This window comes from Esox lucius, chromosome 19 (assembly GCF_011004845.1).
Source record: "Esox lucius isolate fEsoLuc1 chromosome 19, fEsoLuc1.pri, whole genome shotgun sequence".
Taxonomy (NCBI): Eukaryota; Metazoa; Chordata; class Actinopteri; order Esociformes; family Esocidae; genus Esox; species Esox lucius.
This window is the reverse complement of record NC_047587.1, coordinates 17760980-17777160: the sequence shown is the minus strand read 5'-3', so window position 1 is coordinate 17777160 and position 16181 is coordinate 17760980. Positions and strand designations below refer to the sequence as shown.

Sequence of the window (16181 nt, the reverse complement as noted above, 5' to 3'; positions counted from 1 at the left end):
TAGAAATATATGCTTCTTTCATCACCCATCAGAAAGAGATAAATCCATACAATACAATGTGTACAAGAAAAACATAAACAAGTGGACAGAACCAATAACTTTTAAGTTAAGTTGGTGTTCTGCGGCATGACTTGAAGCCAATTAACAACACTATTTGTGACATGATTTCAAAGCTAATTGTGGTGTCAATTTTTTTAATAAATGTTCATATTTTCATATTTTTTAAATGTATAAACTGTACATGAGGTGTGTATTACTTAGAACTGTAACAGCATTCTCCATATACTGTCAAGTACAAATTGATGGGAGTAATTTAGATTAGCTAGGAAAATGCATAATTAATGAATAAAGGGTTATATATTACGATGAATCCATTTGCATGGCAACTGCAGTTCAAGACAGTTTTCAATGTTATTTGTGATTTATTAATCAGATTTTTTATGACAACCCATGTATGGTTCTTGGTCCCCCTTTGGCACCCCCACGAAAAACCTTCGTAGTAATATCCCTGCAACTAGACATAAAAAACATTTTTTTTAAATTGCAAAAAAGGTCCCCTCTCACCAGCATCACCAGTGATATGGGCTGGGTAAAATGACACAATGACAAAAACAATATTGTATGTGGTCATGATAAGATATCAAATGTTTCTCTAGGAGATCTTGTTGTAAATCAATGCAAAGTTGGAACAATTGATTATAGATTCCATGAACATATCTGTATAAACAGTAATGAAGAGGATAGGACTGGTTTCTGTCCAGCAGGAGTCAGTGAAGGACCATCAATTTAATGGGTAGGAAGGAAATGACATCCGGCCCTATTTTCAGTTACGACTCTGTTCCATAGAGAAATGTGAGTTTTTTCTGTGAAATACAAAGTTAATGTAAAGGTTACAACCTTTATGTGTTAAACTTGAAACATCAATGTTTTAATGCAAGTGCATATACTCTACTAAGCTTTTCCAATGTGGTTTCATACAAGTACAGCCTCTGTTTAACAACACATGCGTTCTGGGAAATAAACACAACTAGGCTGACAAACCCAGTCTAAAAATATATTCCCTGTTACAAAATTGAATTTCCTCATAATGGTAGGGGATGGCTGAGGTTAACACGTAGATATTGGATTTTAGGATTAATAGCGAATTTTCTAGTAATTTCCCTAGTTATATGTAGTTTCTTTGCATTTCCCAATTGGTTATGAATGCAGCATACCTTTCTAATTATTCTTGCACCTTTCTGCACAAAGAAACTATAAGATTTAAGGAAATAGAATAAAACACATCCTTTCTATTTTGCCAATAGAAATAAAGTTGATATTGAAAGTCTATCCTTGCAAAGTCTTCACATTTTTATTCATAAAAATTGAAGCTTACAAAAATAATAATAAATTAATCAATATGAATTCCGACCGCCTCAAACATTTTCAAGGTGACTTTATGACCTGATACCTCTTGAGAAGCCATTCGCTAGAAATGCAACTCTTCAGCTGAAAAATACATCTATATTCCAGGGTCAGGTTTTCAGAAGACAGAAGTAGATTTTCCTAGGTAATGAGCATTCCTTAAAAAAACATTGACATTTTTTTACTAAAACATTTTATAGTTTTTTGTTAAATGTAATCTCATTTAATGACTTAAACATTTAATGACTGCCAAAGGTGTGATGACACACACACACTGCAATTAATTGTAAAAAAAGATTGGTAAGAATTTGCTAAATAGTAATTAATTTGTATAAGGCCTTGTAAAATGTTTGCCTTATAATCACTGGGGATTTATATGAATACAGTCATATGTCATTAAATATGAATAAAATAGGGAGATGCAAGCCAGATGGTAAAGAGTCACGCCAAAAGTTAACTTTGAAAGTTTTTGATTGTTTTAATTGCTATGCCCTGACTGGTTTCTTTATATTTGTAGGCTAAACATAACATGTTAAAAAAATTTTTTTTTATCTAATACGCAATAGTAGTGGGGATATACTGAATGTATCTGCTAATTACCCAGCTTGGTTCCGGATGTGATTGTCGTACTCCAGAATAGGAGGAATGCTCTCTTCATCCTCAGGTACCTGAGGGAAGAAATCATTATCATTATATAACTTTTTATAGCAACCAAAGCATACTTTTTAAACCACAGGCACTTCACACAAAAGAACTGCATGTACAATCGTCAATAGTTACCCTCCAAGGACTATACACAAACATAACTAAATCCCTGAAACATTTGAGAGAACATTGCTTTTTAGGTGATAGGGCTGACAAAAACATGCAATTATATATTTATTCAAATTCAATTATATAATTATTCAGGAATCCCTTAGAATGATTGCTCCAATAGGTATGGGCATAAGAATGTATTAGACTTTAATGGTTTAGTACAGTGTCTCACCTCCCAGTAGAGCTCATCATCAAAGCAGTGGTCATCAGGAGCATCCCCCCAGATAGGTAATCTCAGAACACAGCCTAGGAACAAACCATCCTCATCTCACCACCAATTCAGTATGTTATCCCATGTTATATGGTCAGGGCCGTAGCCAACGTGGGGAAATGTGGCTATGATTCACGGGGCCCATGGCTTGGCAGGGCCCACTGATCATAATATTGTTAATGTAGTCTAAGTGAGGGGGCCCAGGTATACAGTATATCTTTTTAGGGGCCCCAGGATTCCTGGCCACGGCCCTTCATATGCTATTATTCAAGTCCAAACACAAAACTTAATTAAGTGAGAAAACTAAGTGGGTCAGACTCTCACCAACAAGGATTCCTCCTCCAATTCCAAAGCAGAGGGCAACACAGAGGCCGGCTGCTTGGTGTCCTCCCTGCTGAGTCGGGAGCATGTTTTCCCATTTCCCCGTGAAGTCAAATACGGTTTTTAACCTGTTTTTTTTTTTTAAATCAACCATGTCACTTTATACCACTAAGCCTTAACAAGATCAAAAACTTTCATTGCCGTAACTTTGATTTACATTGAGCATTTATGTCACTATTGTATGTGAACGAACTGGTCGGACAAACGCTTGTGATCTGCCAACTCACCCTTCCTTGCCATAGACCCCTTCACTGGCAGCGGCAGCAGTGATGGCGCCCACAATGCCCCCAATGACCCCCGGCATGGCGTGGAGGTTGTGGATACCACACGTGTCTTGGATCTTCAGATACTTCTCCATGAATGGCTGGCAAGACCGAGGCACACATGCCCACCATTTAAATACTAGTAGCTCAGTCATGAGCCCACAACTAACTGGTCACTAATATAACTAGCCCTCAACTAATGGATATCCCCATATTCTTCCTTACCGTGAGATAAATATAGCCCAGAGTGGAGATGATGCCACAGCAGAACCCTACGATCAGAGATCCATAAGGCATTAGCATGAACTCTGCTGCTGTTCCCACCGCTACGCCCCCGGCCAATGTGGAGTTCTGGATGTGCACCTGGAACACCGGGACAGAAGAATTGGCCAATAGCATGAGTGGTGATATAAAGCAAGTGGTTGTAAACGTCAGATGACTATAGCAGTTGGCAAGACAGAACCAGCACCAACAGATATTGGTCAACACTAATGGTTGTAATGCACACCATGTGTGTTACATTACCATGTCCAGCTTGCCGGCTTTCTGGGAGAGACTGGAGATGGCTACAGTTGTGAGGACAGTGGCGGCCAGGGACAGGTAGGTGTTGATAGCAGCTCTGTGCTGCCCATCCCCATGGTAAGAGATGGCAGAGTTAAAACTAGGCCAGAACATCCACAGGAAGAGGGTTCCTGTGAAGAACGAGTGGAACCGTTGAAGTAGGTTAATTAATACCAGTTTGGCAAATGTGCAAATAATCATCTCTTGAAGCTCAGACTCACCAATCATTGCAAAGACATCAGAGTGGTAGACGGAGCCATTTAGACGCTTATCCAGGTTGGGACGATACAGCATCCATGATATGGACAGACCGTAATAAGCCCCGAACGTGTGGATCACCATGGAGCCACCAGCATCCCTGGCCTGTAATATGTGAAGATATACAGTAAACCAGCCACCTTATTCATATGTACACATGAAGTCCTATTGGATTAGTAAATGCATTCAGAAACCAAATAGTGAATCAAGTACGGACCTTGACATTTAATCAATTTCCATTTTTCAGCCTTTTTGTTGTTGACCAAAGACTCACATGTATGAGGTTAAGGATGATGTACTCCTCCACAGCATACAGAGTGACTCCAAACAGGGTCATCACCATCAGCTGGACCGGGCTCACCTTGCCGAGCACCGCCCCGTATGCTATCAAACAACTGGCTACACAGAAGTCTGCGTTGATCATGCTGGGAACGGCAGAACCAGGACAGGGTGACAATGTATGCTGGGTTGGTGTCAGCTTTCTACCAAATCCGTATGTGCAGTCTTGCCAACTAATCTGGCAATTTTCACACAGCAAAAACAGATGTGACTTGGCAAATCTATGTGGATTTGTCTTTGTTCTACTGTACCTGTTATAAATTATTATAGAAACGGAATGACTCTGACTTTGTACTAAACAATCAATATTTGATGGTATTGTGAACTGAATAGTAATTTGAGAGCCTTTTCAATACAGTTAATGGCCAGTTCAACACATGATGTATTGACTTGGGTAATTTGAAGCCTTTAGCAATGTATTTTAGAGTACTAATTAAACTACAAAATACAGAGCTGAAACAACTATGTCCTATGTAGCTCATGTGTTGCTCCTTGGTGACTCTGGTGTACCTCCTTTGTAGCTCAACTGAAAGTTGCTCATTTTAAAGGTCTATGATTTCACATAACCATTTAACAAAGTATGCCTCAAAACAGTGATTCAATTACAATCCTACTATACACAAGGATCTGTACATTGCTAGAAATGACCACCTTGTCATATTGCTAGCCACTGAGATAAAAGTAGTCCCAACAGCAGTAGACACATTCTTGTATAAGGTAATTGTTTTATAACTAAACTGTATTCAATAGTTATGTTGTTGTGGCTGGAGGCCACAGCAAAATATTCATGCATGTAGGCTGCTAACTGAGATGCTACACGGATTAGACATTCACCTGACAATCATTATGTTAGCCTAAGCAACCCAATCATGTAACAATATCCTTCTGTAGCATATGAGTCTAATAACAACAGCAGCCATTCACAACATGGCAACAGATTCCATTACATTTGGCTTGTAAAATAAAGAACATATCTCTCACACATACAAACGTGTTTGCTTAGACACGTCACCGAGATCCACGCATATCACCCACACATATCATATCTGTTTACACAATACTTCAGGAGTATCATAAATGCTTGATTAGCATTAATATGTTTTTGTTTGCCTTCCCATTATTTTGTCCACAAACAGTAAATCTCGCAAGTCAAGACCTACATTTAGGTGATGGTATAGGGGATTTGGGACATGCAGACTGGTTCTTCCACTTCTCTTGTCTGATGGCTCAAACTGAATTCTTCCACCACTCTAGCGCTTCTAAAGCTTGTTATGTTTACTTTGTTTATTTTTTCGTATTGTCTTTTTCCCACCCAATATCTAATTAATTGAGTAAAATGTATTAAATACTACTGACTTGTGTGCTTTACCAGGCGTAAAACAAATGCATTAACGGATGCTCTAGATAAGAGGGTCTGCAAAATGACAAAACTATAACTGTAAAGTTCTTTAATGTTTACTAATGTCAGCCTCACAAAAATTAGCAAAATCACAAGAATATTTGTTTGACGAGGGGAGAACATATATCCACATATATCCTTCAGAGTGTTTGGTACTCGCTTGCGGACTGTCCTCTTATGCTCACCCCACAGGTTTTCAAAGGGATTTGGGCCAGGGGATTTAGCCAGGGGCTATTGCAAAAACATTATGCTATATTCAGTGAATAATTGTTTTGTGGATTTGGATGTATGTTTTGGATTGTTGTCCTGCTGGAAGACCCAATATCGACACACTTTTAGCCTCCTGGCTGAGACAAGTAGGTTTTGGCTGTAAAATCTTCTGGTACTTGAGTTCATGTTGCCATGTATATACAAACAGGTTTCCCAATGCCTTTGACATTAAAACAGCCCCAGAACATCACAGACCCAGCACCATAATTCACAGCAGATGTTATGTTCTTTTCTGCATGTCCATTGCTCTTTCTATGCAAGTCCCACTTCTGGTTTGTTACAGAAAAGCAACATTTCAATCTCATCAGACCATAGAACCTGGCTCCAATCAATGCTCCAATAATATTAAGTAAAACTCCAGTTGCTTACATTTGTGGATTGGTGACAGCAAAGGCTCTATTCTGGCAAACCTTTGAAATAACACTGAGGCGGTGTCTAATAGTTTTGGAAATTTGACGACCTCAAAACCCTAACAGCTTCTGCAATTCTCCAATTGTGATCATTTGAGACTTTTTTTTCTCCACTTGATTCATCCTTCTCTTTGTGTGTAGGGGCAAAATACACATGCGTCATCTTCCAAGTAGGTTCATCAAAGCTCCAGTTAGTATACATGATTTAATTACTGCGCTAATAGTGGAGAAGGGTATTTTAAGGTATGTCGTTTTAAACATTGCCTGGTTGGTGAATGTTGAAAACTTTTTGTCTCATTTAATTTGTGTGTTCTCTGGCATTTCACATGTTGATGGATGACTAAGGTAGTCTCGTCTGTGTGTCACCTCATATTTGTATCCCAGTGAAACAGTTTTTTATTTGAACAATATTCACTGAATTAGAGGGTTGGATTCATGTGATTATTTGAGGTCAATTTGATAAACATCATCTATATTTTTTTTCAGCTATTTGTTTATACTTACCTTGAGTGCCAAAAATATTGAGTGTTTTAATATTAATTTGTTTATTTTATATGTTTTCAGTTGCTGTAACATAGTGCTCAGTTGAAAAAGGGACCTAGGTCTTAGTTTGACTCGTTGTATAAAGAGAAAAACAAATATGACAAATAGACCCAGACCCACTTAGACCATTGGTTAATAAATGAATAGGGATTATCTATTAACTGTAATTCAACAACTATAATACCCCACAAAAATGGTTATCTACTTCCATCCTTGATTGTTGTAGAAAGTCTTATCAGCAATTGACCTCTAAAGAAACAGAGTATCAAAGCCAATAACACATTCTAAATCTTGCTTAACCAACATGTGCTTTAGCTCTGACACAAGTCATTGGTTTCTGGATTTACTCAGATTGGTTAGGATGTGTCTTACAAAACACTCCCTGTCTGTACCAGAGTGGACTTGACACAGTGGTCCTCTCCATCCTCCTTGAAAACATTACAAAAGGTTGAGACAACATTTCTTGGTAACTGTGGAGCAAGCTTACGGGACGCTGTTACACTCACCCCTTCAGTAATCAGCAATACTGGGTCACATTACTGTCAAAAGTCAGAAAAACAGAAACTACTTGAAACCCTTCACACCAAAACTCTAACCTCTCCACACCAATCTTGATCTTGCCGTCCATTGGGTCCAGAGAGTGGAACCAGCCCTGCATCAGCAGTGCCCACTGAAGCCCAAAAGCGGCAATGAGGAGGTTAAAGCCCACGGCGCCAAAGCTGTAGCGCTTCAGGAAGGTCATGAGGAAACCGAAACCCACAAAGATCATTACATGGACATCCTGGAAACCTGTGGGCAACAAGGGGCAGAGGGATGAGAGAGAAAGATGGGATGGCAGGACAAGTTTCTATCTAGATAGCCTTGTGCATATCCATTTCCTATATAATAAGCTAATGTCATAAATGTACATATTGGGACCCTGAGAAAATAAAGGAGGATCTAGGTTTTAAAATTTCAGTCAGGGTGATTTTAAATTTTTTCTGTCCAAGGACGTTCATGTCATTTGCAGCTGATTAAACTCCAATATTACTTAGTTTTTTTTAGAATGAGTTGTGTATTATATCTTGATGTTTGCCTGATGCAGCCCCTTGAACTGATTCTCTGCTATATTAAATGTGCCTACAATGGATTCAATCAAATGATCTAAAGCAATATACAGTGGATATAAGTCTACACACCCCTGTTAAAATGCCAGGTTCTTGTGATGTAAAAGAATGAGACAAAGATAAATCATGTCAGAATTTTTCCACCTTTAATGTGACCCATAACGTGAACAATTCAATTGAAAAACAAACTGAAATCTTTGAGAAAAATTAATTAAATAAAACTCACAATAACCTGGTTGCATAGGTGTGCACACCCTTTAATACTTTGTAGAAGCACCTTTTGATTTTATTACAGCACTCAGTCATCTTGATGTGGTAATATTTGCCCATTCTTCTTTGCAAAAGCGCTCCAAATCTGTCAGATTGTGAAGACATCTCCTGTGCACAGCCCTCTTCAGATCACCCCACAGATGTTCAATTGGATTCAGGTCTGGGCTCTGGCTGGGCCATTCCAAAACGTTATTCTTCTTCTGGTGAAGCCATGCTTTTGTGGATTTGGATGTGTGCTTTTGGTCGTTGTGGTGCTGAAAGGTAAACTTCCTCTTCATCTTCAGCTTTCTAAATACCTTTGCCTGGTATTTGGAACTCTTCATAATTCCCTCCACCCTGACAAAGGCCCCGGTTTGATATGAGTTTTATCCTTAGGAGCCATGATCGTTTTTAGTGAACACCTTTTGGAACTCCACCCCAGCAAGGCATTTGATTGGGTTGACATGTCAAATTTTTCAGTTTGATTTTGCCAGGCCTAGCTTTGCTTATATTCATTTCAATTCAACATATACTAACATCAATAGGTGTTTAGTGTTTGCTTTGATTTTGTCAAGGAAATGGAAATGTATTACCCCTTGCGATGTATTTACTGAATTAATGGACCATATAAAGCCCTTGATACATTTTATTTGGGGTTAAATATTATTTGGGGTATAGTCGTCATTTTGTTTATTGTACAGGGAGGGCTTTTTATTGTTGCTGGAGGAAAGGCAGTCCTTTTTCAGTTCTCCCTTTCTCCAGGTCTGTCTCATTAGAAATCATGGACACTTCCTAATGTTAATGACTTCCAGGATAAAAGGCAGCATTGAAGGACACTGTGTACCATTTTTACCTGAATTGCCTTGTCAGACATTTGGATGGTATCATCTATTTGGTAAACAGAAGGGAAAAAAAAATGTTTCCATCCTGTTTGTCAGGCCAGTAACAGTCTCAAAATAGGTACTTGTGAAATGGGGTCTTCAACTGAGACGGGCTTGAGAGATGAGATTCTCAGTTTGAATTAATCTACCTTTTTATCCTGAAACCAATAATTTTTTTAGGTGAGATAGTCTGTAAGGCATGGATATGTACTGTTGTAATCTAGGATTGACAAAAGTGGCTTGCTCGATTACATTTTTATACTATCATTACAAACATAATTTGTCTACAGTCGAGAGAATCCTGATTTATTATGTCTGCAGTTCATAGGGGCCTGACAGATGATATCTGCAAGTAACAAGATATTGACATGGGAATTTTGGTTTCTTTACATGCTGATATCAAACACCTTTTAGGAGATGGTTGACATCAAACACCGTAGATTTTCATTGTACTGAGTTCAGTTCAACCACGCCTACAAAATTCTGTAACACCTAAAATTACATTATTGAGCTGAAGACACACTGACACACAAAAACCACCTTGATTTCTATTGTTAATTTTTTATTCTAGCCGTTCTAGTTTGCATATGGTCTGTTTGGAGAAGGTGGGGGTACAGGTGACTTGCAAAGGGAGAAACCAAGACCACTGGCAAAATACTCTAGATCGGTCTTGAAGGGGTAGATCTTTTGTTTGTGGAAAATACATAAATCATACCTTGTGTTATAGGCCTGTTATAATCTATAATGTTTTTATTTATCACTTTTTCGCAAAGAACTCAATAGTGCACAATTCACATATTGTGGGGACATTTCAAATGAGTGTACCAAGCTACACCGTGTAATATATACAGTTATGATGGAAGTGCCCTCCACCAATATTGGCACTCTTGGTAAATATGAGCAGAACGGGCTGTGAATTTTTTTAATTTGCTGTTTATCCTCTTTGTCTTTCATTTAAAATATTCACAAAAATTGAACTAAAATGTGAAAATGTGAAATAAATGACATCAATATATTTATTCAAAACATATATGCTATAATAACTGGCACACCTAGATCTTATTATGAATAAAATGTATATTCCCATTAATATTTAAAGTTTTTTAAGATTTCTTGCTTCACAGGAGTATGAATATGGCCATTGAATCACTAAGGATCACAACTGCAGAATTGCAGATGTTAGTTGGGTCTTGGGGTCAGAAAGTCTCCAAAACTACAATCAGACGCAATCGACATAACCAAATAGTGTTTGGGAGGGTTGCCATAAAAAGCCTTTGCTGTCTTCAGATAACAAACTCAAGTGCCTACAGTTTGCCAAGCATTACTGGAACTTTTAATTCTATAGTCAGATCAGACCAAAATAGAGCTTTTTTTAAACAAACATCAGGGGTTGCCATGCAGAAAAGTACCTCATCCCCATTGTGAATTGTGGTGGTAGAGCTTGGATGTTGTGGGGCTGTTTTTCTTCCAAACTTGTTAGGACACATGGTGTTCTGTTTTGATGGGGCAGATATTAAATCAAAACCTGATTGTCTCTGCCAGGAAGCTTCACTGACCAAAGAATCAAGGTTTTGCCATGACCATCTTCGTCCCAAATATTTGTTTTGAAATCTATTTTTTTCATTCAATTTTCTTCGCTTGAATAAAAGGTTAGATTCTTTTCATATTTTGAATGAAAGATTAGGAGGACAACCAATAAAGATTTTTATCAAAATGTTAATAAAATAGTAAAAATGTGGTATTTGGTACCATATTTTTAGCATACAATTTCATGTCTGCGTGATGCAATTAAAGTTTGTTTTGGTCATTTTTCAGATGACTTTGTGCTCCATCAAAATAAATGGGAAATGATGTCCTCCTTCATTTTGGATTCCCTTTTATAGTCATCATCATCATCATCATCTTCTTCCGCTTCATCCGGGGCCGGGTCGCGGGGGCAGCAGTCTAAGCAGGGATGCCCAGACTTTTATAGTTAAAAAAATAAATAGATATTTGTGGCTATATCCTTTCCTTTCATCAATGTTCACAATTCATTAGATCCACATTAATTAAGTGTTCAGAAATGTTATTTATATTTATTTTAATGTAATATTTTTCATGTTTAAGATATTACCAAGCAAGTATAAGTAAGTACATTTAATTGTGTAGTATCAGAGTTCATACCGTAGACCTCTGTGTTCAATAATGTTTTATATGACAGCAAAAGTTAATCATTTGTAGAAGAAAATGATCACCCTAATGAACATTGATTCTAAATACAAAACAGAATTGGCATAGATTTGTTTAGAATATAGAAAAATATTTGATTTTATGTATAAACAAAACATAATGAAAGTTTCAAAGCAACAAAGCAGATAATTTTTATTCACTTACTTGGGTATCTGAAATAGAAATCATTCTCAATGTCACTCCTGGATATGTTTTTATTCTCCTGTTTCCAATGCACATCGGATTCTGCATTATAACGGATAAAAAAGCCGAATAAAATAATCATAGCAAGTTGCCAAACAAAACACACAGCTGGAAGACTGATTCGGACATTGGTGTTTTTTGGCTGGTCGCAGCACTGCCTGAAGCTTTGTATACAACCCATTGTGGTATTGTAACAACGGTCCGGATGGCTCTGGTGCTGGATTTAAAATGACAAGCAAATGTTGTGTTCAGTGGTGTGTAAGCGATTATAACAGGAGTTTTAGCGGGCCTCAGCATCTCAGGTGTGTGAGCCAGGAGGGGGGCGGAGTCAAGGGGCTGTTGAGTGTCCACATGGAATCTTGTGTCACCTCTGTGCTTCTCGAGGTTGCAATGAATGAACTTGAATTTGTCTGTGAACATGTAGCCTCTTTTCGGAACATCACAATATACATACAGTGTCTGCTGTCCTGGTCCCTCTCTCCTACATAGTCACTCAGGCAAAGATTGGGACACATTTTATATATGTATATATAATAACTATATACTCACCGTAGACAAGATATGAATGACTCTCACCTACACAGGTTTTTCAGATCAGTTATTCTACTGTCCGGTCAGTAATTGAAGCCACTGAACAATTAATATAACTAATGTAAAGTAGAACAAAACAAACATTTTTTAATTACATTGAATAGAATATGCCACCTTACTTTTTCCCCATGCCCCTACGAGGCCCCAGGGTATGTTTGTTTGCTGTCATTACATTGTGTTTGTTTCTTGTTGTTTATCATTAGCACAAAGTGAGGACAATGACACACCGGAGCAGTCTGGCAGGAACCGGCATGTCTGTGGGTCTCAGTACACAGTCAGCATGGGGGTTGGAGTTGGCATGTTGGAACGGACATGCCCTTTACTGTGTCTACTAGATAGTCCCCAGCTCCCTGAGCGTGACTTTGTTAAACACCATTCATGTGTCCGTTGTTGCCCCACACTGCAATCAGGGATGGGGCTTGATTGTTATATATTTGGCATCAGATTTGTTTGATTGTGAAGGTGGTGGCATGGGACCTGGGAGGATGGAAGCCGGTAGGGTGTATTGAGATTTTTGTGCTCGGTTTATTTTTGTAACTACAGCTCCGGCCACCTTTTTCTTTCCTTTCCAAAAAAGTTGAAAAGGAAGATTTTGAGTGAGGAACAGAAGGGTTAGAATTAAGAGAACACTGCAAATTGAACACTTCTGTTCCCCACTCAAAAGTTTGCTTTTCAACTTTTTTGGAAAGCAAAGAAAAAGGTGCAGTGATCAAATATCCAGAGCTGTATATCCTCTGTATATACTTGCATTGTGTAAAGTACTTAATGTCAATACTTTAATAAGAGAACCTTTCCAGAGAAAATTAGCTGAGTTTAATTGCAATCTAAACTTGTCATTTCCGGGTTAAAAAGTGCTCAATTTGAAATGGGCAATGATGCATGTTCTCCCTCCCACGCCTAGTTTCTGTTGATCCTCTCATGCATTAAGTGTAAATAATCTGTACCTGAGCTTGCAGGCACCCGGAGGTAATAATTAATAAGATGCTGGACAGGTTCCATTTCAGTCTCTAACTGTGCAACATGTCACTCTGGGGAATCACACCCTCGCACCTTCAACTGAAGAGTTTGACTCAAACCTAATGAACAATAACAATGAAAATCAACCTACCCTGGAAGCCCCGCCTTCCATAGGTGATAAACCTTTTGGGATTTGATTCATCTGGCTCCAGGCACCCAGGTAGACATGTTTAGCAGTGGATGAAGGTTGATTGCATTTGTTTTAGAACTGTCTACCACACAGGAGTGAGACAGGTAAACTGTTCAAAGCCCACAATGAAGTCATCTTATAACAAGATGTAATTGAGGACTAATGAGAAGGATTCCTTCTTTTCACGAGCGATAGTGATCGCTTTTAATAAAAAAATTATAATTGATACCTAAGTGGTGAAGTGGTCTAAATCATTGCCTGTTATTGTGGTTTCCTACCTACAAACCAATAATTAAGTGGATTAAGTTTTGGACCTCCATTCTACTGCTTTACCACTTACAGACAGAAACTAATATAGAAAGTGTGGCGAGAAAGCACCCGCACCCCACATATCAGCGTCGCACCAACACCCCCAATAGAAACAGCTGGTATCTTCCGGAACATACTGGCTGGGCCATCCATGCCCCTACACACCTGCCTCCCCTTGGGACCTTGGCAGAGTAGGCATTTAAGGGCTCCCAGTGTGCAGTTTGAGGTGGAGGCCGGGAGCAAAACAGGAGATGAAAAAGACTAGGATGCGAAAAAGAAGATGGAGGATGATGGTGGGTAACGGTGGATGAAGGTGTGTGCTAAAGATACACACAACAGCACCCATTCCTCGCGTACCTCCACCGGGAGGCCACCCCGGATATGGAGCTTCCTCCCCATGAAAGCAGTTGGTCTTAAGTTGGATTTCTCCCTCACCTCCTCCCCTCACAATTCTATTTTTTTTAACAAAATGCCCACCAGGTCATTGAACATACCCTCTGTTTCCATTTCCTGTGTGTCTCCACACTGGTGGAGGATGTGGGCATTCCCCCTAGAGACACAGGGAGCGGCTCTGTCTGGTGGAGTCTCCTTTCTCCCGCCAACAGGGCATAAGGACTTCCTAACAGGGCATAAGGACTTCCTAACAGGGCATAAGGACTTCCTAACAGGGCATAAGGACTTCCTAACAGGGCATAAGGACTTCCTATGGGGTCTGTAGGAAGACAATGCCGACTGTCGGAGCTCCCCGCCCAGCAAGACTGCAACAGTGAGGACTGGCCGGATGCCCTGGAGCAGATGCCAAAGTTACAACCACTAGCATCCATTCCCCCCAAATCACCACTGGAAGGCTGTCCCAGAGACAAAGCCCCCTCCCCATAAAAGGGGGGATTTCTCCCTCAGCTCATCCCCTCACCATTCTCTTTGTTTATTTAATGCCCTTCAGGGCACTGAACACACCCTCTACCTGGTCACTGTGTCTCTGCCTGTTACAGAAGCTCAGGTGACTAAAGGATGTGGCACACTGCTGCATACCTACGCTTGGTTTGTACTCAAATGCGAAAGAAATTAGCGTCTCATTCCAATAAGCGATTGTCACATTCCAACTGATCAATTCTTAGCCGAGAACACTGAGTAGATTATCAGTTTTGTGCGTGTACAAGCAACACCCACTTCTTGCACTCGTTAACTTCTACTAGCAATTTCTTCTCCTGTTTTGTGATTGGCATCTAGCAACAAACAATGCAGGAAGTGTATGATGTTGTCCCAACGGGGCTCTGAACATTATTCAATGAACACTCAGGAACATTGACAAGCAGAAATAGAAACGCAAGCTCTTCACAAAGCTATCAGAAAGGCTAAGTGGTTGGATGGCGACCAAGTTCACTCATAATTATCCAACACGAGACATCCATCAATGAAGGATTAATCAGCTTTGTGGTCTCCAACCCATAACTCCTGGGAAAGCTAGCTTTAGCAGAGTCTGGACTCTAATTAAAGCAAAATTCATTTTCTGAGCTTTGCCTACATGAGCACTCTGGAGAACCACTGATCAGATTTCAGTAGGGCATTTTAGAGACAGCCATCCGCTCACAGTAAAACATACATCTCCGTCTTTAACATTGAAATGTACTTAAGGGCTGTCCCGGCAATATCAAACTTGTTGAGAGTAGAGGATTGCCAGCTTTCATTCGAAGTGCTTCTTCTGACTATTTGAATATCATAATCACATTCTTGTTGTTGTGAAAAAACTATTTGTCCTAGACTGGCCGTTGTTGATAATAATGAAGCATAATATCAGGCAACCAACTGACTAAAGATGAGTCACTTACAAAAGTCATAGTTCCTACTCTGTTAAGGACTTCTGATTTATTGGAAGAAATTATAATATTAATTACAAAATCTATGCAAATCAATATTCTGAGTTGAAATAGTATTTTAGGGGGAAATGTGGTTTTGGTTCATAGGGAAGGGACACAGAGTTAAAGTTCACATCCTGTAACATCCAGATTTGAATACCACACTCCACTGAAATTTAAGGGGAATGTAAGACAAGACCTGAGAACAACAAGAAACAAATTGTTCCAAATGTTTTTAGTCTGTGTTTGATTTGCTGTGTGTTGAACTAAGATGGTCAGACACAAATACTTTAACGGGGACTCTCCCTGTGATTGTTGACAAATTTATATAAAAAAATTACAAAAAAAACTTGGTCACCATACATTGACCTAGCCCTTTAAGTCATAATACTACTGTCAGTAAGGGTTGTGTGTTTGTGGGGTAAGGCTATAATTCTAGCTTGACAAAGCATTTTAGGCTCCTTCTAAATGTTGAATTCATGACAGATTTGCAGCTTAACCAGGCAAGCTTGGACAGCAAAAGAGAACACACCTGGCAGCCTGCAGTGTCTCCAACTTTGGCTCCAACTGTCTGCTCAGTGCTGGGGGTGAAGATGGCAGGCATGGAGCCCACCCCCTCACCCATCATTTGAAGGCCCCCTCCGGGCAGTAAATGCAAATGGTCAGCAAACAGTTTGAAATTATATGTCTAAAATTGATTAAAAGCCAATCCAGTACCACGAAAACAGGATAATTGGCTTCACCTGTGGGTGTCTTTGAGTAACAAAGATTGCTG

General features: G+C 39.2%; 1 protein-coding gene across 1 annotated transcript; it reads right to left on the bottom strand.

Annotated features, from left to right (window-relative positions):
• Positions 1–463: 463 nt before the first annotated feature.
• Positions 464–11764, bottom strand: LOC105018413 (ammonium transporter Rh type C 1). The gene is made up of 11 exons (XM_010883807.3): positions 11465–11764; positions 7452–7644; positions 4169–4319; positions 3858–3999; positions 3601–3767; positions 3301–3438; positions 3040–3176; positions 2756–2880; positions 2393–2466; positions 2005–2072; positions 464–863 (listed from the first exon to the last, which is right to left on the bottom strand). The coding sequence occupies exons 1-11, from the start codon at positions 11682–11684 to the stop codon at positions 824–826; spliced, it is 1455 nt and encodes a 484-aa protein (XP_010882109.1). The 5' UTR covers positions 11685–11764; the 3' UTR covers positions 464–823.
• Positions 11765–16181: the final 4417 nt, after the last annotated feature.